Source organism: Rana temporaria, chromosome 9 (genome assembly GCF_905171775.1).
Source record: "Rana temporaria chromosome 9, aRanTem1.1, whole genome shotgun sequence".
Classification (NCBI taxonomy): Eukaryota; Metazoa; Chordata; class Amphibia; order Anura; family Ranidae; genus Rana; species Rana temporaria.
The window spans coordinates 114,287,925-114,311,815 of record NC_053497.1 but is presented as its reverse complement, the minus strand read 5'-3'; the positions used below and the strand labels follow the sequence as shown (position 1 = coordinate 114,311,815).

Here is a 23,891-nt window from a genome sequence, read left to right as displayed (position 1 = left end):
TTCGTTTATTGCTGTCACAAGGAATGTAAACATCCCTTGTTACAGTAATAGGTGGTGACAGGTACTCTTTTTAGTGTTTCACTTTGACGTGTACCTGTAATGATCTAGTGTTTTAGTGGCATTTGGGTTGTACAGCCGTCACCTAAAGCTGCCTACTCTGTTTTGTAGTGGATTGGAGCACACACTGTTCAAGTACTAATTCCATCTAGAAAGTTGGAGCTTTGGATGGTGCCTTGCTGTTGATAGCTTAATAAGAGGAATGATGTCACCAACCAAAAGTACAGACTTCCTAGCTCACAGGACTTGTAGTCATAGACCATGAGTTTTATGCAGGCTATCTGCAAGTGATTGGATACTGGCAAGTAAATCTTGTCTTTGTTGGGTAAAAAAGGTGGTTTGTAAGTTCCCCTTTGCCATGTTGTTGCTCACGCTATAGTTTATTGCTTGGGAACGTCCCATGGTTACTTATGAAGTTTCAGAGAGTGGTTGGGGTTTTATGAGCGTGCAGTATGATGCGCCCTAGCAAAGTTCTGGCCAATGTTCAATCACCTTCCTATATCTTAAAGCTTAACTAAAGGCAATACAATTTGCCTTCTTAACCACTTAAGGACCCCTTCACGCCGATATACGTCGGCAGAATGGCACGGCTGGGCACATCCATGTACATGTACGTGGCTCTTTAAGCCCAGCCGTGGGGTCGCGGGTGCGCGCCCCGGTCCGAAGCTCCGGGACCCGGTCGCCGCTGGAGTCCCGCGATAGGTCCCCGGAGCTGAATAACAGAGAGCCGTGCCCCCTGTGGTTAACTCCCAAACTGCAACTGTCATTTTCGGGGCAAACAATGCATGTTAAATGCATTTTTTGCTGTGAAAATGACAATGGTCCCAAAAATGTGTCAAAATTGTCCGAAGTGTCCGCCATAATGTCACAGTCACAAAAAAAATCGCTGATCACCGCCATTAGTAGTAAAAAAATGTTTTTTATAAAAATGCGATAAAACTATCCCCTATTTTGTAAACGCTATACATTTTGCGCAAACCAACCGATAAACGCTTATTGCGATTTTTTTTTTTTTTTTTTGCCAAAAATAGGTAGAAGAATACGTATCGGCCTAAACTGAGGAAAAACATTTTTTTTATATCTTTTTGGGGGATATTTATTATAGCAAAAAGTAAAAAATATTGATTTTTTTTCAAAATTGTCGCTCTATTTTTGTTTATAGCGCAAAAAATAAAAACCGCAGAGGTGATCAAATACCATCAAAAGAAAGCTCTATTTGTGGGGAAAAAAGGACGCCAATTTTGTTTGGGAGCCACGACCGCGCAATTGTCTGTTAAAGCGACGCAGTGCCGAATTGCAAAACCTGGCCGGGTCCTTTAGCTGCATTTGGTCCGGGTCTTAAGTGGTTTAAAAAAAAAAAGAAAGAAAAAAACGGCATCGATAATGGCATGCTGCGTCCTATTGACTTCAATACTTTGACATTAAATACCGGTGTTATGGCAGCAACTATGGATGATTCTCTAAAGCAGGGATATGCAATTAGCGGACCTCCAGCTGTTGCAAAACTACAAGTCCCACCATGCCTCTGACTCTGGTTTAATGCTTGTGGCTGTCAGAGTCTTGCTATGCCTCATGGGAATTGTAGTTCTGCAACAGCTGGAGGTCCGCTAATTGCATATCCCCGCTCTAAAGGATAAAAGTGGTCTGGCTGGTGGATCCACTGCGGGATCGCTTTTAGAAGCGGCAGGGGGGGTGCTTCTCAGTCGTACCCAGGCTTACCTAACAGATCGGTGAAGCCCCGGAGTAATCTAATGTGGCCATTAGCTGGGCATGAAGACAAGTGAGGCCCAGATGCCTGCCACTCGTCTCTATGCCCTTGGAGTACCGGAGCAACATCTGATATAACTTCCGGGTTCCCGGGCAATAATCTATTTTTTTTTTTTTTTTTTTGTGCAAAAGTTTAAACATTTTTTTTTCTCTTTCGTTCATGGATGGACACAGCCTTAACCTTGACAAAGTGGGTATTAGCCTTCATTCAGGAGTGACTAGGCAGAAACTTATAGAAAGTGTTAAACACATCACACACCATACAGGACCGCATCTCGCAGATCTTTTTTTTTTCTGCCTAGCTAAGGAGAAGACATGGCTCCCTGCGGGCCCATAGGCCTGGAGATCTTTTCCAAATTGAATTTTTTTTTTTTGGGTTCCTGTGATCTACGATCATCCGCTGACTGGGTGACAGGCTGGATCCCAGATCCTTGTAGTCTCCCCAGTTTCGGCCAACGAGCGCGTGCCGACCATAGCTATGCGCTGGGTCGTCCACAACATGCCCGTCGCTCTACGGGTGGCCGGTGAGTTACACGCTTCAGGGCACACATATGACCGGTCTACAGGGCCAAGTCACAACTGCCGGGCCGACAGTCGCCTCCGTAACCATGTGGAAGTTGGTCTGTCTGAAATGCTTCCAGCATAATCCACGCAGGAAGGGTAAGTAGTAATCCCCTGCTTTGGCAGGAGGACATAGCTGGACAGTCCCGGGAGGTCGAGTAGGGGATCCCATCCATCCTTTCCTCCCTGGGCTCTCTGAGCTAGGCTGGCTGCTGGGGCGGCTTCACCTGTGAGGGAACTGCGATGTATGTCCACTTAAAAATGCTATGAGCTGCCATAAAAAGTTTGCTTACCTGTGTGTTCCCCTCCATGCTGTCGGCGGCCATTTCCCTGTAGTTCACGCTGGGTTTGGCCTCAATCTGCTGCTCGGAAGCCATTTTTTTGTGGTATGTGCCTTGTTTGGCCTCTATCGGCAGCTCGGTGACCATTTTGCCTGTGGTCCAAGCTGTGCTCTGGTCCACGCTGTTTTTGCCTCTACCTGCCGCTCGGCGGCCATGTTCTTGTGGCCCGCAGCGTTGTTTGGCCTCTATCTGACGCTCTGCGCCCATTTTCTCGTGGTCCATGCCGTTTCACATCATTTAAAGGATAAGAACGTTGTTCCCTCTGGGGTGGGATTTTGTAAGCCAGACACTGATATGTATAAAAAGGTTTTTAATGTTACAAAATGAACATGGTTACAACTTTATATAAAAAACATGCAACAAAAGCAAGGTGTGCATATGTGTGACAATACAAAACAGTACATATATAACAGTGACACCAAGACTCTCCTGTAATGGTTGTTCCCTAGTACCCGATGCGTTTCTGGTGTTTAGCCGTCATCCGGGGTCACATATAGGGAGCAATGTAGTCACGGTTCTTTCGAAGTCCATAACATGATAAAAAGATACATCATAGGAAACTGTAAACAAGGTATATGATAAACGTGAGCAGTGGTGTCCAGACCTCAGTAGCGGAATATGGAACTAGTAACAAAAATAGGCAGGAGGTAATAAGAAATCGATGTCTGACTGCCTTGGACAAATAGCATTTTTTCTAATAGAAAAGAAGAGGGAAAAAAGAAAATGAAAGAACCACAAAAGAGGAGAAAAAGAAGAAAAAAGGAAACCGGAGAGAGAGAGAGGCTGAAAGAAACCAAGGCAGTATATCAGACCACCAGGGGGGAGAACCACTAACCCCCTATGCATGGTGAGAATGTGAGGATGATGGCCACCAGTTCCGCTAACTAGCACCCAGTGTGAACAGAGGTAGAAGATCAGGCAAAATGAACATAATCAAAGTATATAGTTACCAATATAGGCTCAGCAGATGAACATACAGCACTGTTTGGACTTTAAATAAAGTAATTCCAACTAGTGGATGGCTCAAAGAAGAATCCTTTTAATAGCTGCTGCACTAATATTAAGCCCCCCTGTGTCTGTAATTGAGACAAAGGATAGCTTAGTTTGGCCCATAGCACATGTAGATCAGTTACAACAAGCCCCAGGGCAAGGGTACTTACCTCCATATACAGACTTGTCCAAATGACTTGCGTTTTCCCTCCTGTGTGGTGCCTAGTCTTCCCTATTGCCTGGGGTCTATTTCAATAATGGCGCAGAACGCCCGCGTCATACCACCGTGCACGAGCGCGGGCCGCTGCCTCATGCATGCGCCATGGTCCCCCACGCGCGCCCCATCGGAGAGTAAAGGACCAATATCTGGCGTGGATGAGGCATATAATCTCCGCCCCATTCCGCGTCACTAGGCTACAGCAACACATGAAGCCAGGGCACCTCTGCTCACACCATGAGTCAGGCAGATGGAACTCCATTCAGATGCTCCCATCTAGTGGTCAGACACAATTATAACACTCAGAGATATACAAAATATAGAGATACCTCATGGTATAGACTTGCATGTCCATCAGGCTCAATCAATGCCATGCTTCATATAGATCAATTTAAGTCCTATACGAGACCCTGTGGGAATTCAATGATATTCAGTCCCAGCATACTTAAATGTTAGAGAGAAATGCACAGACACGCATATATAACTACAATGGTCTCAAGGGTAAATCCAATCCCTGTCCATTCTTGCCTATAGTCCCAGTGTAGTCCAATTGCTACACGGGACTATTGGGGTGTATGTGGGCATGAGGAGAGGAATAATGGTATGTGACACAGAAGATAATAAAATGTAAACTAAAAGTGAAAATAATAAAAGTTAGAAAGGAAACTGAATAACGGAAAGTAAAACGAGTAAGTATTGTCATTTACGGAAGGGTGGGTATATTACTTAAACATTTTTTAACCCTCACCTTCCCATACGCCATCCAGGAAGGGCCGATAGCTGATAACACTATTCAAGCCTGGCGGTGAGGTGGCTCGTAAGGCCACTATCCACCTCGTCTCCCTTTTTGAAGTAGGGTTTTATCCCAGTCACCCCCCTTGGTGTTAGGGTGTAACCTGTCCAGCACCAAGAATTTGATGCTTGTAAAATTGCCCTGGTGTACATCCCTAGCGTGTCGACCTAAAGGGAGGTCTGGGTTACAGGTCCACATACTGTGAACATGCCTGCTGACTCGTTAATGTATTTCCAGCTTCGTTTTACCCACATAGAAGCATCCACAGAGACACGTTAACAAGTACACTACCCCAAAAGTGCAACAATTCGCAAAGTGGGTTGCTCTGTACTTTAGTCCATTGGGTAGTAAGATGTCTTTATCTACGTTGATAATGTGACACTGAGGGCATGCTCCACATTTAAAGGTCCCCCAGTCTCACCTCTAAATGCCCCTATGTATTCACTAGTGACCAGCCTGTCTTTTAGTGATTGTGCGTGTTTGTAGATAATAAGGGGATCATTGACTTGGCACCGGATCGATCCTCGGTATATGCCAATGTTTCTCTACAATTGTTCTAAAGGCTTTGTGTTGTCTATTGAATGTAGTGATAATCCTTGTCTGTGTGTATGTTTGTACAGGATCTAGACTTTTTCGGGCCTTCGAAGAGTAGATTTAATCTAGTTTTCTCCCTAACCACCTTAGGCTGCATTCACACCTGAGCGACAAAACACCCGACGCCGGATGCTTCTGCCGCTAGAGGGGAGAATTCCCATTGCTGTCTATGGAGATGGTTCACATCTCATAGACGCCGAACGCCTGTCGCCTGAAAAAAAGTCCCAGACCCTTTTTTTCAGGCGACAGTGGCGTTTTCTCATTGACAGCAATGGGAAGACTTTTGAAAAAAAAATTGAAAGTTTCACACCCGAGGCAAAATACGCCGCTACCGCCGAACGCGGCTGTCGCTCAGGTGTGAATGGGGTCTTAAAGGCTTTTTTTTAGGCTTTTTGGGGAGTATCCTCGTTGTAGTAATCTTCCTTTGTCGTTTTTTTGCCTTGATGAAAAACATGTTTTCACATCATTTAAACAGCACAAGCTTGCAGACACACTCTGCAGAGTGGTCAGACTGACACAGACAGCGGACAAGGAAGCAGCTCAAATAGGAAGCGGACGGCAGCCGTACTATACTGTTCAAGGGTGGCGAGTCCTCTGGGGGGAAACCCCCTCGTCTCTCGCAGCTAGGAGGGTGGGTTGTTGTACCTTGCCTTGGAGTCTCTGTAGGTTTCAGGCGTGTGGGTAAGCATGGTGTCAGAAGCAGATGCCTTTTTTCCCTGAAACACCTGAGCTAGCAATTGACGCCCCTGCACCCGATGTTTTGGACGCTATGTCGACAATCCTAGATGCTTTTGTTGCCAAGGTGGAAGTGGTGCGTGGGAAAACGGGGGGTAAAATGAGCCCCCTCCATCTTCTGGGGACAACTCAGATGCGGAGCCAGGGCCAGCTTACGGCTCATGACCCTGGCTCTGACATGTCTGAGGAGGTGGACCAAGATCGGCTGGACAGTGAGGATGAATCCGGATCCGGGTCAGCACGCGAAAAGGCTCTGGTAGGTGTATGTCAACCATCAAGGAGGAACAAGAAGCTCGGCTGCAGCATCGGAGGTTGCTCACATCCTAAGGTAGGCAGAAAGGAGCGTACCGGCCTTGTCGGCCGTATACATTCCGGGCGTGGAAAACTGGCAGGCGGACTACCTGAGTCGCCAGATGCTGGACCAAGGAGAATAGTCTCTGCACCCGGATGTGTTTTAGCTCTATTGCCAAAGATGGGGCACGCCAGACGTAGATCTCCTGGTGTCTGGACTTAATCGGAAGGTATTGAGGTTTGTGGCCAGGTCAAGAGACCCATGGGCAGACGCAACAGATGCGTTGGTGGCACCGTGGAGTCAGTACCGGCTAATCTTTGCCTTCCCTCCCCTAAAGGCTCCTTCCTCATCTGCTTCGCAGAGGGGATTCCAATGATTCTAATTGCCCTGGATTGGCCTCGGCATCCTTGGTACGCCGACCTAGTGCGTCTAGTAGCAGATGTCCCTTGGCGTCTACCGATGAGAGAGGACCGATGAGAGTCGCAAGGTCCCATACTTCATCCTGCTTTACAGTTGCTGGCTTTAACGGCATGGCCATTGAAAGCCAGGTACTAAGAGACTGGGGCCTGTCGGATTCAGTGATTTCTACCATGAGGAGGGCTCGGAAGATGTCCTCTAGGAAGATTTACCATCGCACTTGGAAGGCCTACATATCCATTTGTGAGGAAATGAGGTGGAATCCGCATACTTATTCGGTTTCCAGAGTCCTGCTGTTCTTGCAGGGGGTGGATGGACCAAAAGCTTGCCTTAAGTATGATTAAGGGGCAGATTTCTGCCCTGACTGTCTTTTTTCAATGACCCCTGGCGGCTCACTCTCTAGTGAGTATGTTTGTGTCGGGGGTTTGGCATGTGGCCCCTCCAGTCCGTCCTCCGCTACCTTCGTGGGACCTGAACCCTGTCCTTTTGGTGCTTCAGAAGCCACCGTTTGAAAACATTACAGAAATCCCTATGTTGACACTTTCTCAGAAAGTGGTCTTTTTGGTGGCTGTTGCGTCAGACGGGTTTCTGAGCTGGCAGCCTTGTCATGCAAGGCTCCTTATCTAATCTTCCACAAGGATAAGGTGGTACTGCGTCAGCAGCCTTCCTTTCTTTCTAAGGTCGTTTCGGCCTTCTATCTCAATGAGGACATTGTACTTCCATCCTTGTGTCCTCATCAGTCGCTTCCTATGGAGGCAGCGTTGCATTACTTGGATGTTGTCCGAGCTCTGAGAGTATACTTGTCCGCTGCTGCTCCGTTCTGGAGGTCAGACTCACTGTTTGTTTCGGTGGCTGGCCCTAAGAAGGGCCCGTCGGTCTCGTTGGCCACCATCTCGAGGTGGATCCGACAGATAGTGATTCAGGCTTATGCCATAAAGGGTCGGGCGACCCCCTTTCCTGTCACGGCGCATTCGACCAGGACAATAGGTGCCTCCTTGGGCTTTCTGACATCAAGCGTCTGTTTTCCAGGTGTGTAAGGCGGCGACTTGGTCATCTGTTCACACTTTCACTAAATTCTACAAGGTTGATGTGAGTGCCTCTTCGGATGCTTCTTTCGGCCGCAAAGTTTTGCAGGCGGCTGTTTAGAGTTGCAACTCCTCAGGTTGAGGAGCTCTGTTTTTGTTTTGAGTTAATGGACGGACACAGCACCCACCCCTTCTTTTTATGTTTGTACTGATTTTTGACGAACTGATTTGCGAGATGCAGAGAGAGGGGTTATACCCAGAGGGACCGCCTCCTGGGCGGTGGTGTGTGATGTGTTTAACACTTTCTATAAGTTTTTTCCTAGTCACTCCTGAATAAAGGCTAATACCCACTTTGTCAAGGGCTGTGTCTGTCCATGAACTCGGAGAAAGGGATTTTACTGTGAGTACAAAAATCCTATTTTTTTTTCTCTTGCTTTTAGAGGTAAATTGGCAACTTGGGGTGATTTTTGACCCCAGATCTCTCAATAAAGAGGACCTGTCATGTGGCATGTTGAGTATCTGATATTTACTCGGCATAACCTCTTTCATATAATACAAAAACATTGGGTTAAATATTGTGTTTTTTTTAAACTAACGGTCTGCCGCCCGCTGGGGCTCTTGTTATGGCCGGGCATCCTCGGCTTCTCAGCCTCTAGGGGGTGCGCAGGTACAGGTGCACATGTCCAGCGGCCGTGATGTCCATTGGGCACACGCGGTTGCCAGTGACACAGCTAAGGACATGGCACGTCCTGTCAAGTGATAGGAGACCGATGGTGTGTTCATAGTAGTGGAATCACCGATCGGTCTCCTGCCCTTTTGAGTCTTCTCCCCCTACAGTCAGAATCACTCCCTAGGACACACATTTAACCCCTTGATTGCCCCTTAGTGTTAATCCTTTCTTTGCCAGTCACATTTACACAGTAATCAATGCATTTTTATAGCACTGATCGCTGTATAAATGTGAATGGTCCCAAAATAGTTTTAAAAGTGTCCGATATGTCCGCAGCAGTATCGCAGTCACGATAAAAATGTATTTACTAGTAAAACAAATGCCATAATTTGCTATAACTTTTGCAACTTTTGCGCAAACTAATCAATATACACTTATTGCAATTTTTTTTGTTTACCAAAAATATGTAGCATACACATCGGCCTAAACCGAGGAATAAATTTGGAAAATGTATTATGGCAAAAAGTAAATATTGTGTGTTTTTTTTTTTTTTTTTCAAACTTGTCACTCTTCTTTTGTTAATAGCGCAAAAAAAAAAAAACGCAGAGATGATCAAATACCACCAAAAGAAAGCTAATATTTGTGGGGAAAAAACTATAAAAATGTTATTTGGGTACAGTGTTGCATGATCGCGCAATTGTCATTCAAAGTGTGACAGCGCCGAAAGCTGAAAAATGCTTGGGAAATCTTTCTGTATCCAAATCCGGCTTTAAACTTCTCCACAACAGTATCTCGGACCTGCCTGGTGTGTTACTTGTTCTTCATGATGCTCTCTGCGCTTTAAACGGACCTCTGAGTCTATCACAATGCAGGTGCATTCATACGGAGACTTGATTACACACAGGTGGATTCTATTTATCATCATTAGTCATTTAGGTCAACATTGGATCATTCAGAGATCTTCACTGAACTTCTGGAGAGAGTTTGCTGCACTGAAAGTAAAGGGGCTGAATAATTTTGCACGCCCAATTTTTCAGTTTTTTTATTTGTTAAAAAAGTTTGAAATATCCAATACATTTCGTTCCACTTCATGATTGTGTCCCACTTGTTGATTTTTCAAAAAAAATTACAGTTATATATCTTTATGCTTGAAGCCTGAAATGTGGCAAACGGTTGCAAAGTTCAAGGGGGCCGAATACTTTCGCAAGGCACTGTGTGTGTGTGTGTGTGTATAATATATATATATATATATGTGTTTTTGGGGGTTCTAAGTAATTTACTAGCAAAAAATAAAAATGTTAAACCTTTAAACAAAAAGTTCCAGAAAAGGCCTAGTCTTTAAGTGGTTAGTGACTTCAATGCAAAACTGCGTCCTATTGACTTCAATGCAAAAACGGTAGCCACCTTTAATTTAAATTTTAAATCATTTATTTTAACGAAAACTCTGTTTCGGTTTTTGGCACTGAAATTTTCATCTTGGTGCACCACTTGTTACAAGATTAGCTTTTCTATCCCTACCCCATACTTGCTTTTATACCCTTGAATCTGCCAGTTTCAGACCGCCTTCAGACACAAGTGGTTATAGCAGTTCCTTCAAAATAATGATTTGAAGGTTTCTTTGTAGACCTATTCACGGTCCCAAAATCAAATGGGGGCATACATCCAATACTGGACTTAGAATAGCTAACCAGATTTCTTTGTGTTCCAAAATTCCAGATGTAATCTACAAGACCTGCCATTGCCAACACAGAGAATTTCATGCATCAGTAGATAAACAAGATGCTTCTCATTCATCTCCATATGCCATTTTTCCCAACACTTGCGTTTTGCCTTTAGGAGACCAGTTCTTGCAGTTTGTGGCACTACCATTCGGGCTCTCCTCTGCTTAGTGGTGACAAAAGTGCTTGCCCCTCTTCTGGCTCTTCTAACCTGTGGCATGGATGCCCTTGGTTTATCTGGACAATTTCTTGCTGAAGGGGTTTTCAGCCATTACATTGTCTGCCAACATACAAAAAATATCAAGTTCCTTTAAATCTTTTACAAAGTGTGCCCTACAGCCACCTTATCTGCAATACCTGGGTTTAATCTTGAACACAGCCCAGGCCAGAATATCGCCTCCCTAAAGTCCAGCTCCCAGACCCTCGGGTCACAACAATGCCCCTTAATTTGCTTTTGCTTGGGGATTCTCGACCCCATTATGTCCTTCATCAAGACGGTTCCCTTTGCTCAATTTTATGCCTGACCCCATCAATTCAACATCCCCCAAGGCGTGGAACAAGCAAATTCAATGCTTGGATCACCCAATGCTACTGTCTAATCAGGCAATTATTTCACTGACCTAGTGAATCTCCAATCCTGCCCAGGTATTGTGGAAGTCAATGTTCACAAGACTTGGAACATGGTAATGACAGATGCACGCCTTACAGGTTGGCGTGAAGTTCATTACTCGCTGTCGGTTATGGGGACTTGTCCCCACAGGAGTTATAACTACCCTTCAACATTCTGAAACGGAGAGTCATCCGATTGTCTCTACAGCATTGGACCTCCCTTCTACAAGGTTAGCCAGAGTACAAAATAATGCAAAGTTTTTAGAAAATATGGACTTTTTAGGCACTACAACCAACTTGTAAAAACATACAAAATGTGATATGTTATATTAAAATCAGTTAAAAATCAACCATACACAACATTTAAAATGCACCCCATTATTTGGAAGGAACCACCACTTTGAAATGGTTATTGCTAGTATGGGTAAATGACCATTTTAACATAATATTGTAACAGGGGATGCCACCATCCCTTTTGCTCCCAGCTCAACCTGTTTCGTGGTGAACTGCCTCAGGAACCTTTGAGTGAAGAAGAGTTGCTTAAATAAATAGCAAAGCTACATTCAAAGAGGGGGTAAAATAGCTTTGGACCTAACAGGGTAAAGATAAACTTAAAATGGTAGTAGTACATGTGTAATAATCCAATAACAAGGCAGTTCAATTTAAGTATTTAATTCTGAACACTTCAAGCGACACTATGTGTCCGCCATAATGTCGCAGTCACGATAAAAATCGGTGATCGCCACTAATACTAGTAAAAAAAATTATAAAAATGCCATAAAACTACCCTCTATTTTGTAGACGCTATAACTTTTGTGCAAACCGATCAATAAACGCTTATTGCGTTTATGTAGAAAAAATTATGTAGAATACGTGTCGGCCTAAACTGAGGAAAAACATTTTTTGGGGGGAAAGTTATTATAGCATTTTTTTTTTCAAAATTGTCGCTCTATTTTTGTTAAGCGCAAAAAAATAAAAAAATTGCAGAGGTGATCAAATACCACCAAAAAAATGCTTTATATGTGGGAAAAAATGACGTAAATTTTTGTTTGGGAGCCACGTCGCACGACCACGCAATTGTCAGTTAAAGCGAAGCAGTGCCGAATTGCGAAAAGTGGCCCGTCTTTGACCAGCAAAATGGTCCGGGACTTGGTGGTTTATGGCTGTCTTAAGTAATGCACTTGATTTATAAATAGTTTACTTGGACTTTAATGCCCCCAAGCACTGTCATACAGTAATATACCTTCATATAGCTCTGACATATGCCATAGTGCTATATTGAGAACACTTATTGATTTAGATCAATCTCTGCATCAGGGGAGCCCACATTCTAATGCCTTGTGTGATATGAAAATGAATTGCATATATTCTAGGCCAAGGGGAACCAACAATTTTTCTGCTGCTTTTCTAGGTCCAAAACTTTATAAGGAGCCGAGCAGCAAGTCAAATAAACCAATAATTCACAATGCTATAGCTCATTGCTGTCTGGCTGGGAAGGTAAATGAAGCATTGAAGAATCAAACTTTGGATGTAAGTGAAATGTTTTCTTTTTGTCTTGTTACATAGGGCAGTTCAAAGCTTAATAATAACATTCAGTAACCCATAACCCGTATTAATGCAGATTTTACCATTTGTCTATTTAGAGTAGTGAAAAAAAGTATAGGATCTTCATTTAGTTTACTTTCAAAATGCATTAAAAATAATCTTTCAACTCTTCCAGTACAGTCACTTTCACCTTCAAAATGTAAGTTGGCACACAACAGCTGGATGTTGAAATCTGACTATTGTGTAACCCCTTGGAAGGGAATGTACTTAGGTGGGCTTGCCAGAGGGAGAGATCTCAGGGTGGGTGTGAAAACTATTAACATTAACTCCAAGAAACATACAGAGCTTGGTGGTGTCCTTCATAACACAACAGGGATATTACTTTAATGGCTTTCATCTTTAGTAGAACAGATCCTATATGCTTTTATTGTGTTTTAGTTGGGGGTTGATGTTTTAATAATTGTGTGTTTTTTCTATATTGGCTTTGTATTCATGTACTTTGATTTCTGTTACAAAATGCAGGAGCTAGAAAAGTGCGACGCCAACCACTTCATCATCCTGTTCCGAGATGCTGGATGCCAGTTTCGATCACTTTATTCTTATTTTCCTGACTCCGAGGAAATCTGCAAGCTGACTGGAACAGGCCCAAAGAGCATCAGCAAGAAAATGATCGACAAACTGTACAAGTACAGCTCAGACAGGAAGCAATTTACTGTCATCCCCGCCAAAACCATGTCAGTGAGCGTCGATGCACTGACTATTCATAACCACTTGTGGCAAGCCAAGCGACCTGCGCTGCAAAAGAAGACAAATCCCCTGTACAAGTGAAGCTTCGCTGACGAGGTAACGGATCACTTTGGCTTTAGAGACCATGTTTATGCCTTCAGCGGATACAAATTCTGCAGCACTTTGAATGTTTTTTTTTTTTTTTTCCACCAAATGGAATTTTAACATGAAGATTTTACACGTTAAAAAAAATACTGTTCCTGTTGTACATTCATGTACATCCTGGTTCAAAGTTCACCTTCCCTGAAGCAAATTGACCTAAAGAAGATGCATTTTTCATACTTCTTTGCCAACTGTGTTCTGCTGTAATATTGTAATGGTTTTTTCCCTCTTCATGGAATTTAAAGGAGCACGTCTCAAATCCCGGACAAGCATTTTCCTAATTTTAAAAGGGTATCTATCTGTGAGGATGGTCTGTACCACCCAAGCTGAGGCTCCCAGACAGCCCTGGAGGCTGTCATCGACTGACCCCTCAGAAGTGGTGCTAGTTCTGAGACACAGCACACCGCTGCAGCTTTACACACACTGCCAGGCAGTGAAAGTTCCCAGTGCTGGATAGAAACCTCCACTGTGTCTGGTCCCTGAGCATCCTGATATATATATGTTCCATTTCACTTATACAGCAACGGTTCTCAATAGCTACTGACAGCTCGACAACATGGTTTCCTTTCTGATTATGCTAGCCTATGTCTGAAGAATACCAGAACTCAAAATCAAAGTGTCTGCAAGTAAGTATCACCTGCTGCCCTATTCGCTGCTGATTTTGGATCGATAAGAGTGACTGACCTGTAGAAATTATATACAGTGGCCCGTCAACACATACAATGAATAACTTTGACGGATTTTATGCTTGAAAATTCATGATTTGAACTAAATACAACATTTTTTTTTCAAAGTGTTTTTTTTTTCTTTTATCTAGTGGTACGGCAGATTTTTTTTTTTCTTCCTTCCCTCAAGGAATATTTTCTCTGACTTATTTATCCCTGAAAATGTATGGTATAGAAAGTAGGTATATTCCACACTGAGCACTACGATATCATGGTGCACTTAAAGATCAACACAGTCCTCTTTAATGGTTTTATGATGTGTTCAAATTGAAATAATCTTAATATTTGTTGCTGTGTACTCTGCAAAAAGCACACTTCAGAGAAGCTTGTGTGCTTATGTTGAAAATTTATATTATATAATTTACATTTTTTTGTTTTCTGAGGTGGGTTATTTATTGTTTGAAGGAAATATTTTTCTTTGCTTTCTTCAAAAAAAAAAACTTTGCATTCAAGAAAACCAAGTTGTTTTTTCATAATCTGAAGGATTGTTTGACCTGCTTACAATCGGGGGCCATTTGTTACAGCTTTCAGCTTTAAAAAGAAACCCTGAAAACACTAAACGCTATTTTTATTTTGAGATGGAATGCACTTTGGACTTTTGTTTCTGTTCCCCTCCCTGTACGACTTCACTAAACGTAATGTGAATTTATGTTACAGTTTAAATTAAACATGGCACATAAAATATTTAAATAATATATTTTTGAGAGTATTATTATTTTTATTTTATTTTATTTTTTTTGCACAAGTTTTACGTTTTGAAGTATTACTTGAATTTATAGGTTGGTACTGAAGGTGTTACGTACTTTAAAGCAGGTTTAGGTGACTTGTAATGTGCTAGCTGTAGTGGAACTACAAGTGACGGCATGCCACGACCAGCTTTGAGAAGTTTGAGGCAGCCTTGAAAGCTCTCTGGCACGCCTTCTGTTGTCTGATCTTGGCATGCTAGTTTATGCTGTAACTTGTAGTTCTGCACTGCATGCCTTTTTTAGTCTGACGCAAGATAATTTTTTTTTTTTTTTAATTATTATTATTCTGTTTGTCCAGAGGTAGAGGAGGTTCAATCTTCATTGACCAGTTTCAGAAGTCTGTTTAAATGCCCATAATGCCCTTCCACGCTTTTCTCTTCTTGCTGCAGTTTTGTATATACTTGTTGTTGATGTCTATGTATATAATCAAAAGCTTTATAAGTCTACAGTGCTGAATCATTTGTTACCATGCTGTCCCCATGCCTGTGTTCCCCTCTCCTCACCATGGTTTATTTATTTTATGAAAGCACTGAAATTAAATAAAATTAAATACTGTGTATATATACAGTTTGTTTTTTCCCTTTTTGTGTTTACATTCTTCTAATGCCCGGTACACACGATCCGATTATCGGACGAATGATCATCCGGGTTTTTTTTTGCATGCTAATCTCACTTCGAATCTGAGTTTACTAAAGTCACAAAAATTCTCCTACGACCGAATAAAAATTTGGAAGTGATGTCACGAACGACGGCTGTACTGCTTAAACGAAAATCGTACGATCTGGCATCGTACGAAAAATAATACTGTGCATGTTCGTTAGCATAATATCGGATGAACTGTCCTCATCGGCTCTCGAAAGCTCTGTACTAACGATCCGATTTATAATACGATCGATTTAAATGCGGCATTTTTCGTACGATTTTCGGATCGTGTGTACGGGGCTTAATTCTGTGTGCATAGTTTAGTTTTTTATATTCATTCAACCGCATTATTAAAGGTATTCTATAGCTTATTTAAAATTCGGAGCTAAAGCCTTTTTTTTCACACTTTGAAATAGCAAGTTAATAATAACGCATGCATTACACTTAAGCAAATCAGTTTGAGCGTTTTTTTTTTCTTTTTTATATTTATACCACCCTGTACAGTTTATTATATTCCAATTCTCAGCATTAGTGGGGATGATGTTGACCGTGTTGCGATATCAGGGAAGTGATGATTAATCATTACCTCATATGAAATAAAAAAATACTTAAATTCTTTACCATTAAACTGTACATGTAATAGGCCTGCTCCGTCCCCACCCTAATCTTTGCCCTCTCCTCTTTGTTAGCATTGCCTTTGTACTTGTTATGTCTCTGACGCTCACTTCTGGGAGTGGGCTTTTCGGCTCAGTCACCCGGAACTCCTTCACTTTTATTAGTTGTGGGTGCCTTTTTAATCTTTCAGTTCCTGCCAGCTTGCTGTGGAAGGGGTTAACACTGTGGTACTGAGTGCTGCACTCAGTCCGATTGGAGGTGTGCCATCATGTGCTGTTTGTTGCCCTTTTCCTGCTAGACATTGAAAAGATCTTCCCGCTGTTCATATCTAAAGGGGCTACAAAAATTCTAATAAGACTTTTTAGGCACAGCATTTTTTTTTATCTAAAATGACAAGTTTGTTAACTTGGTTTTATAAAATCCCATAGCACCATCATTTCACATAAAAACAACCTATAACATACAGAATTATAAATAAAAAAACAATATGGTGTAGCATATTCAAAGTGATCTCAAGGCTCACACGTTCCCTGGGCTTAATCCAGTTCTTCAGGAGCCATTGGTATATTAATACACCCAACAATCTAGACAGAATGACATCCATCATTATCTACAACCTTATTACAATACAAGAAACATCCCAATGAGTATTAAAAAAATAAAACACACTTCTGCATGAGTGGGTGGACCATGTAGTGGTTACGATTCCCGGTTGAACAGTGGATAATTCATAAGTAGCCTTGCTGTAGGACTGGGGTTGTCCTGACCGTACTGTAGAAAAAAGAGGGTGCACTGGCCTAGTGCATTCTCCATTTGTATTTGAGGAATAGTGATGATAAACATATAGATGTCTACTCACAAATGGCGCAATAATAAAAATTTGACAAAGATAAAAAAAATCAGAACTTTTTCCACCTTTTAATGTGACCTATAAACTGTACAAATCAAGTGAACAACAAACTGAAATATTTTAGGTGAAGGGAAGTAAAACATAAAATATGGTTGCATAAGTGTGCACACCCTTAAACGAATACTTTGTTGAAGCACCTTTTTGATTTTATTACAGCACTCAGTCTTTTTGGTTATAGTAAAGGGGGGCTGTGATGTGAAGGGGGACTGAGGACACTGATATACAGTGGATATAAGAAGTCTACACACCCCTGTTAAAATGTCAGGTTTCTGTGATGTAAAGAATTGCGACAGATAAATTATTTCAGAACTTTTTCCACCTTTTAATGTCGCCTATAAATTGTACAAATTGGTTGAACAACAAACTGAAATCTTTTAGGCGGCGGGAAGTAAAAATAAAATTATTTTTCTGTTAAAAAAGAAAAGAAAATGGTTGCACACCCTTGGACTAATACTTTGTTGACACACTTTTTGAGCTCCATCAAACTCAACGGAAAAAAAACAGAACTACTTCTCCTCCACGCAAACCGAATTACTAAAGCTAGGACATCATGGACACCACCCACCATCCTTGGACAGATCATCACCCCAAGCACCAAGGTAACCTTTGACGCAGAGATGTCGATGGATGCGCAAATAGGATCAGTAGTCAGCGGATCCCACCACCTTCTCCGCCTACTGCGCAGACTCGCCCCCTTCATCCCAGAAGAGGACACAGCGGTAGTAGTCGGAACAATCATCAATTCTCGACTCGACTACGCAAACTCCCTCTACTTAGGACTACCAAAATACCAGATCTCACGCCTACAAGTCATTCAGAACATAGCAGCTAGGTTGGTAACAGGAAAAAAAAACCTGGGAATCCATCACCCCATCCTTGAGGTCCCTTCATTGGCTAACGGTAAAGGATCGGATCACATTCAAGACCCTCTGCCTCACCCACAAATGCACACAAGGAAAGGCTCTTCAATACTTATGCCAGAAGATAAAACACTACACCACCCATCGCACTCTTCGATCATCTAACCAAAACCTCCTCTACATCCCCAAGTACAACTACAAATCAAAGGGAGAACGAAGATTTGCAGTCCAAGGACCACGGCTATGGAACGCTCTACCAACGGACATCCGCATGGAAGAAAACCATCGGGCCTTCAGGAGAAAAAAACTTAAGACCCACCTCTTCTGAAAGGATTAGGACAACACCGGCTGGAAAGCGCCTTGAGGCGATTTAGTTTGCATGTGAAGCGTTATACAAGTTATTCACTCACTCCCTCCCAAGGTGATCTCTGCATTTCACCTTAATTGGGTTATTGTCCTTTCCAGCTCTAGTTCACCAAAAGGAGATTTCTCTTCACTGCTTAGATGTAGCTGGGGCTGTTCAAGTGCATCTCTCTGCTACTGCTTCATTTTCAAGACTGATTCTTTTCTGGTCATTCCACATTGGTTCAGCTTCTAGTTCCACCATTTCGGTGGCTGAAATAGATCATCTTGCAAGCGTATGGTATCAAGGATCGGACTCTTCCCTTTCGAATCAAGGCTAATTCCACCAGTGTGCTTCTTGGTTGTTTTGGCAATCATGCCTTTGTTTCCCAGGCTTGCAAGGCTGCCATCTGGTCTTCTGTGCGCGTTTTTTCAAAATCTTACCAGGCGGACATTTCGGCTACTTCTGACAGCTTTGCGCATAAGGTTTTTTTCGGCAGCTGCACATATTCCTCAGTTCCTGTTGCTTATGTTGGGATTATTGGCAGTTCTTTGGATGCCAAGAAAAAGAGTTTATGGTTAAGAAAATACTATTCCCCTGTATGGTGTGTAAATAATGTGGAGGCAGCCATATTTATGAATTACATATGCATCATGGGCTCCATGATATGCTGTAATGCTTATTTGTCTAAGTGCAAGCTCATCAGTTCACTAAAACTTTTACTTTACACACTCTTTACTGTTTAAAAATTGAGTACACTTTTTACTGTTAAGCCAGTCCTGTTGAATTTTTTTTTTTTTTTTTTTAAGCCAAGGAACGAAAAAAACAAAGATTCCTGCATCCACTAAAGGTATGAGGATGCAGGAATCCCCCCTGCAGGGACATTGTATTCTGGCAGCGAGCATTCTGCTTTCAGAATACCCTGATCAGGGCTGCAGCCAATTGACTGCAAGCTGCTGATCTAACAAGATTTTCCAGCAGTCCTGTTTGGCAGAAGCCAATCCACTGATCGGCTACACACAGATCGAAATTTGACAGATCACCGTTGAACTAGCTGAATTTGATCCAGCTTTAGACTAGAAATATTAAAACCTTCCCTTATTTCCCCTGTGCAGCTAGAAGGCTCTTGGCTTTACAACATAACCGTATACTGTATGGTGAAAATATAATTGAAATAGTTTTATTTAAACTTGCATTGGAAATGTGAGTGCTGTAATCATGTTGAACACAACTAAGCAGTGGTGTTGACTATGTCAACATCACTGTAAAATATTAACCGCCCTCTGAGACCAAGCGTCTGATCAAGTCTGTACTTGAAGTCTTCAATGCTTCATTGAGTTTTCTGCGGTCTTTACTGCAAAAGGGACAATCATAAAATAACCTTTAAATATAGCCAAACCTAAGAACAAATACATATTCTATTGGAACCTGACACTCCTTTTTAGTAAGTACTGAAAAGAAAAAGTTGACCGTTCAGAAGTCTCACTTCTATTCATCCTTGATACTTGCCGAGTTAAACGTAATGCAGTCTTAAACCCCCCCAAAAAAACCTTGATTAAATTGTAGCTCACCAGTTCATAGATGCGGTGGCTGCCTTTTTTTTTTTTGTACCCTTTTCCCTCTAATTTCCACTCTTTGATCTGACCTTCAAGGCTATTTTTCAACTTTCTTTAACAGATCAAGCTATCCAGCAAATGTTGCAATTACAGGTTTGAGACCATCCATTTAACACTAAGAATGGTGCTCACAAGGCACAGCTTTTATTAATTTATGTAAGGGCATGTCACATATGCCTTGGTTTCTGAAGCGCAATCTGCATTCGGTTCACTCTTCAGAGAGCATTTGACAGGCAGCAAAGAAGGTTTTGTATTGCCACCTTACCACCCCCTTTAACCCAACAATAGCGCACTGCATACCGTTGTGAAACCCTTGCCATTTACTGGAATGGGTGGCTTAAGCAACAGACAGTGTATTTCCTTCCATAACATATGTACACTTCAGCCCACTGACTCTTCAACTAAAAAAAGGGGGGGGTTTGGGTAGTAAAAACATGCCTGAATTGTAGGGTTTTACTGCCCCTCCACTGTTAATGAGCCTATGAAGAGCCCTGAAAGTTTTATCTTAAAAGGACTCTGGCTGTAACTGATTTAAAAAAGTGTTAGCTGGAGTTCAGCTTTAACTGTTTTACTGTCCCCGACGTAAGACTACACCGGTGGCTTGGGGGGGTTTTCACACACATTCCCAGCAGCTAGCTGCAGCCGCCAGGTCTACGTGTAAATTTTGAAAAGTTCACGATCGGCTGTCAATGGAAGTGATCAAGTGGCAGTGCAGCGACCAGATCATTTCCACACACTCCTGCCAGATTGCCCAGGTTCCATGTGTCTATTCAGGACCGGCATGGTGTGTGTCACAGGGTAGAGGTGAAGGAGATTAGTGAACATCTGTTCGCTGATCTCCCCTTTTTGTTATTGACCCAGAAGTGACATATCACTGTCCCCAGCCAGTATGGCTGGTAAAGAAGTTAATGGAGAGCATACACAGGCGTCCTCCGTTGATCGCGATGCCTGCGCTCCCTCTGTGATTGCGGAGTCTTTACTCAGCAGATCACAGGTCAGGCTAAAGGATCAATCACAGCAGCCCTTTACCATGTGATAAGCTATGTCCAATGACAGCTGATCATGGATGTAAACGCAAGACGGTTATCCAGCTTGTGTTAGAGACATCGCACTGATAAAAAAAGGCACTGATTATCGGTGCAGTCCCAACAGTGCTGCCAATCAGTGTCGCCTCATCAGCGCACATCGGTGAAGGAGAAAAATTACCTGCTTGCAAAATGGTATACTAAACTATGAATTTTTTTTATTTCTTTCAAACTTTTCAGTCTTTTTTTATTTAGCAAAAACTAAAAACCCTGTGGTGATTAAATACCACCAAAAAAAAGCTCTATTTGTGTGAAAAAAAAAATAATAATGTCATATGGGTACAGTTTTGCATGACCGTGCAATTGTCATTCAAAATGTGACAGTACTGAAAGCTGAAACTTGTCCTGGGCATGAAGGGGGTGAATGTGCCAGGTAAGCAATATGTCAACCGCATAAAAACATTGTACTCGCATCAGCCTGTGCTTTAATACCAGGCCTTGCTTGGTAATCACTCAATCCTGTGTATATTCCTACTCCGCCTCCACTGTCTTCTCTGCCTGATGTGAGAGGATGCACATGCAGGGTGATGCTAGTGTGCCCAGACTTGTTTTATATATACATATATAAGAAAATTAGACAAAAAGTGAAGTTCTTCAAGCGATTAATAGACTATATAGTAATCATTTGGGACGAAAGCTTGGAATTGCGGGAGAAGTTTTTTAACCACCATGGCCTATTTTACTACAGCAAGACGGGAGCACTGCTATCTTGTGTGGATGTCATAGGACGTCGCATGCCCTAGGGGCCACACAGCAGCGTGATCTGTGACAGTATGTATAATTTAAAAAAAAAATTGTTGTTGGTCAATTTCCTAAACTTTCTTTTTAATCCGTTCAGAGTAGCTCATTGTCGCCATTTGTTTATTTTTTAACAGAGGCTGCGGAGTATATATTTTCTTTGAGTATCCAGCCTCAGGCCCAACTGTGGCAAGATAATTTGTGGAATTTTTCCTTAAATTGTGCAATATGTAGCAGGTGGAACTGGCTGGCCATTATCCCGAAGGCATTCTCAACAACTCTTTGGGCTCTTGCCAGCTGATAATTAAAAACCCTCCTCTCCGGGGTGAGGGTCCTTAGGGGGAATGGCCTCATCAGATGTGGTCCCAGACCAAAGGCTTCATCCGAAATAAAGACAAACGGCTTACAAGGCCTACAATGTAGTCTTCATCAGGTGAGAATGCCAGGTCACCAGTCTGGAGATGTTGGGCAAACTCCATCCGTGTGAATACTCCGCCATCGGACATCTGGCCATTCTTCCCCACGTCCACATAGAGGAATTCATACTGTGCCGATACCACCCCCATCAACGCTATATACTATTAAAACCTTTATAATTATAGTAAGACCCCGAATGGGGTGGTGGCACGATGTGGAAGTGCTTCCCGTCTATTGCCCCTCCGCAGTTGGGGGGAAGTCCCACCGCTGAGCAAGTTGGGAAGCCACAGTCTGCCATTCTTGTGGTGTTGAAGGAAACTGTGGAGTCAAACCAGAAAAAAAAAAAAAATTAAGATTTTTGCACATAACATTGCAAGCAGATTATACTAAAACATTCTTGGCCAACATCAGTATAACATTTTTTGGAAGCAGTATTTCAAGCCAAAAATATAATGCCACTTCTCAGATTCCTCACCCCCCTCTGGCCCGTTGGATAAATTTTAGCGGAGAGAGGGGTTCTAGCTGAGTTTGGGACCCCAACAAAAAGCCTCTGCCACTCTGCCTGAATTTAATGAGAACAAAAACATTTGGGGGGGGGGTTCTAGCTGAGTTTGGGACCCCAAAAAAAGCCTCTGCCTAAATTTAATGAGAACAAAAACATTTAGACACATTTTTTGGGGGGTAGGTAAAGCACTACAATGCAGCTGACAAAATACATTGAGCAGTGACTAGGCTAGGTGTGTATGGGCCAAGGATAGCATGAAGGGAAATATGCACGTAGGCCAAAAAAGGCGCATTAAAAGCTTACAGCGTGGATGAGGACAAAGGGGAGATTCACAGCATATTACAATTATGTTGTCAAAAGGTCAGTATAAATCAATACCCATAATGAGTGAGATTAAATATAAACCAAGCAGCGCTACAGCATGTATATATCTCTAAAAGCATATACTTAATAAATAATCTGATATAAAAGTCTGTAATAAAATTCTAATTAAAATTTAAAAAGACCACAGGTGTAGTTGAAAAAGTCCAAATAATCCAAATCATTTTTGTGTCTTTTTGAATTTGAATGTTATTACGGACTTTTATATCGGATTATTAAGTATATGCTTTTAGAGATATATACAATCTAGATATAGAGATATATTTAATCTCACTCATTATGGTTATTGATTTATACTGACCTTTTGACAATATTTTTTGGTGACAGTGTTTATTACAAACTTCTGTTTTAAGGCAGAAGCTCCAACCAGCAATGGTGGCATTTTCTTAGATCTGGTGCAGTACTCCATAAGCACTTGTTTTTTTGATTTGGAGATTAGGCGTATATCTCTGATCCAAAATTCTCTGTCCTTTTTTTTATATTACAATCATGGTATTTAGGGAATGATTAAAGAAATACAACACATTAGCAAACATTAAATACATAGAATGTGATGTTAAAGGAGAAATCTTACCTTAAGATAGTCCTTCTGCAGGACTTGTGTGATGGCAGAACAGGTCTCTGGTATAATGATCCCCAGAGCCTGGGTTGAGATGCCTGTCTTGAACTTCAAGTCCTGTAGACTTCTCCCTGTCGCCAGGTATCTCAAAGTGGCGACTAGCCTCTGCTCTGGAGTGATGGCTTGCCGCATGACGGTGTCCTGCCTCGTGATATAGGGGGACAGCAAAGCCAACAGACAGTAAAAATCGTGGTCCGTCATCCAGAGATAATTCCTGAAGTCATCAGGATTATTCTCCTGGATTTCACGCAGCCGAGGCATATGACAGAATGGAGTCCCGATGGAGCAACCAATTCTTCGTCCATGAACTCCTCACCCTGTTCATTGACTGAGCTTTGGTCAAGACAACAAACCCTAAACCAAGCCCAGACACAGCACGAACTCTACGACGAGTACGTACCCACAACATAGCTCGAAAGCGGTCGGCTGGTCAGAACGAACTAAACAGAACTCACTGAAGAACAGCAAGG

The 23,891-nt window shown here is 42.3% G+C and overlaps 1 protein-coding gene across 3 annotated transcripts in view; it reads left to right on the top strand.

The window, feature by feature from the left end:
- Positions 1-15,255, top strand: part of CAMSAP1 (calmodulin regulated spectrin associated protein 1) — an 83,053-nt gene extending 67,798 nt beyond the window's left edge. For all 3 annotated transcript variants that reach the window (XM_040324179.1, XM_040324177.1, XM_040324178.1), the window contains 2 exons: positions 12,198-12,316; positions 12,854-15,255. In XM_040324179.1, coding sequence (XP_040180113.1) covers positions 12,198-12,316; positions 12,854-13,159 — 425 coding nt within the window. In that variant the 3' untranslated portion in view covers positions 13,160-15,255. The remainder of the gene's footprint in view (positions 1-12,197; positions 12,317-12,853) is intronic.
- Positions 15,256-23,891: the final 8,636 nt, after the last annotated feature.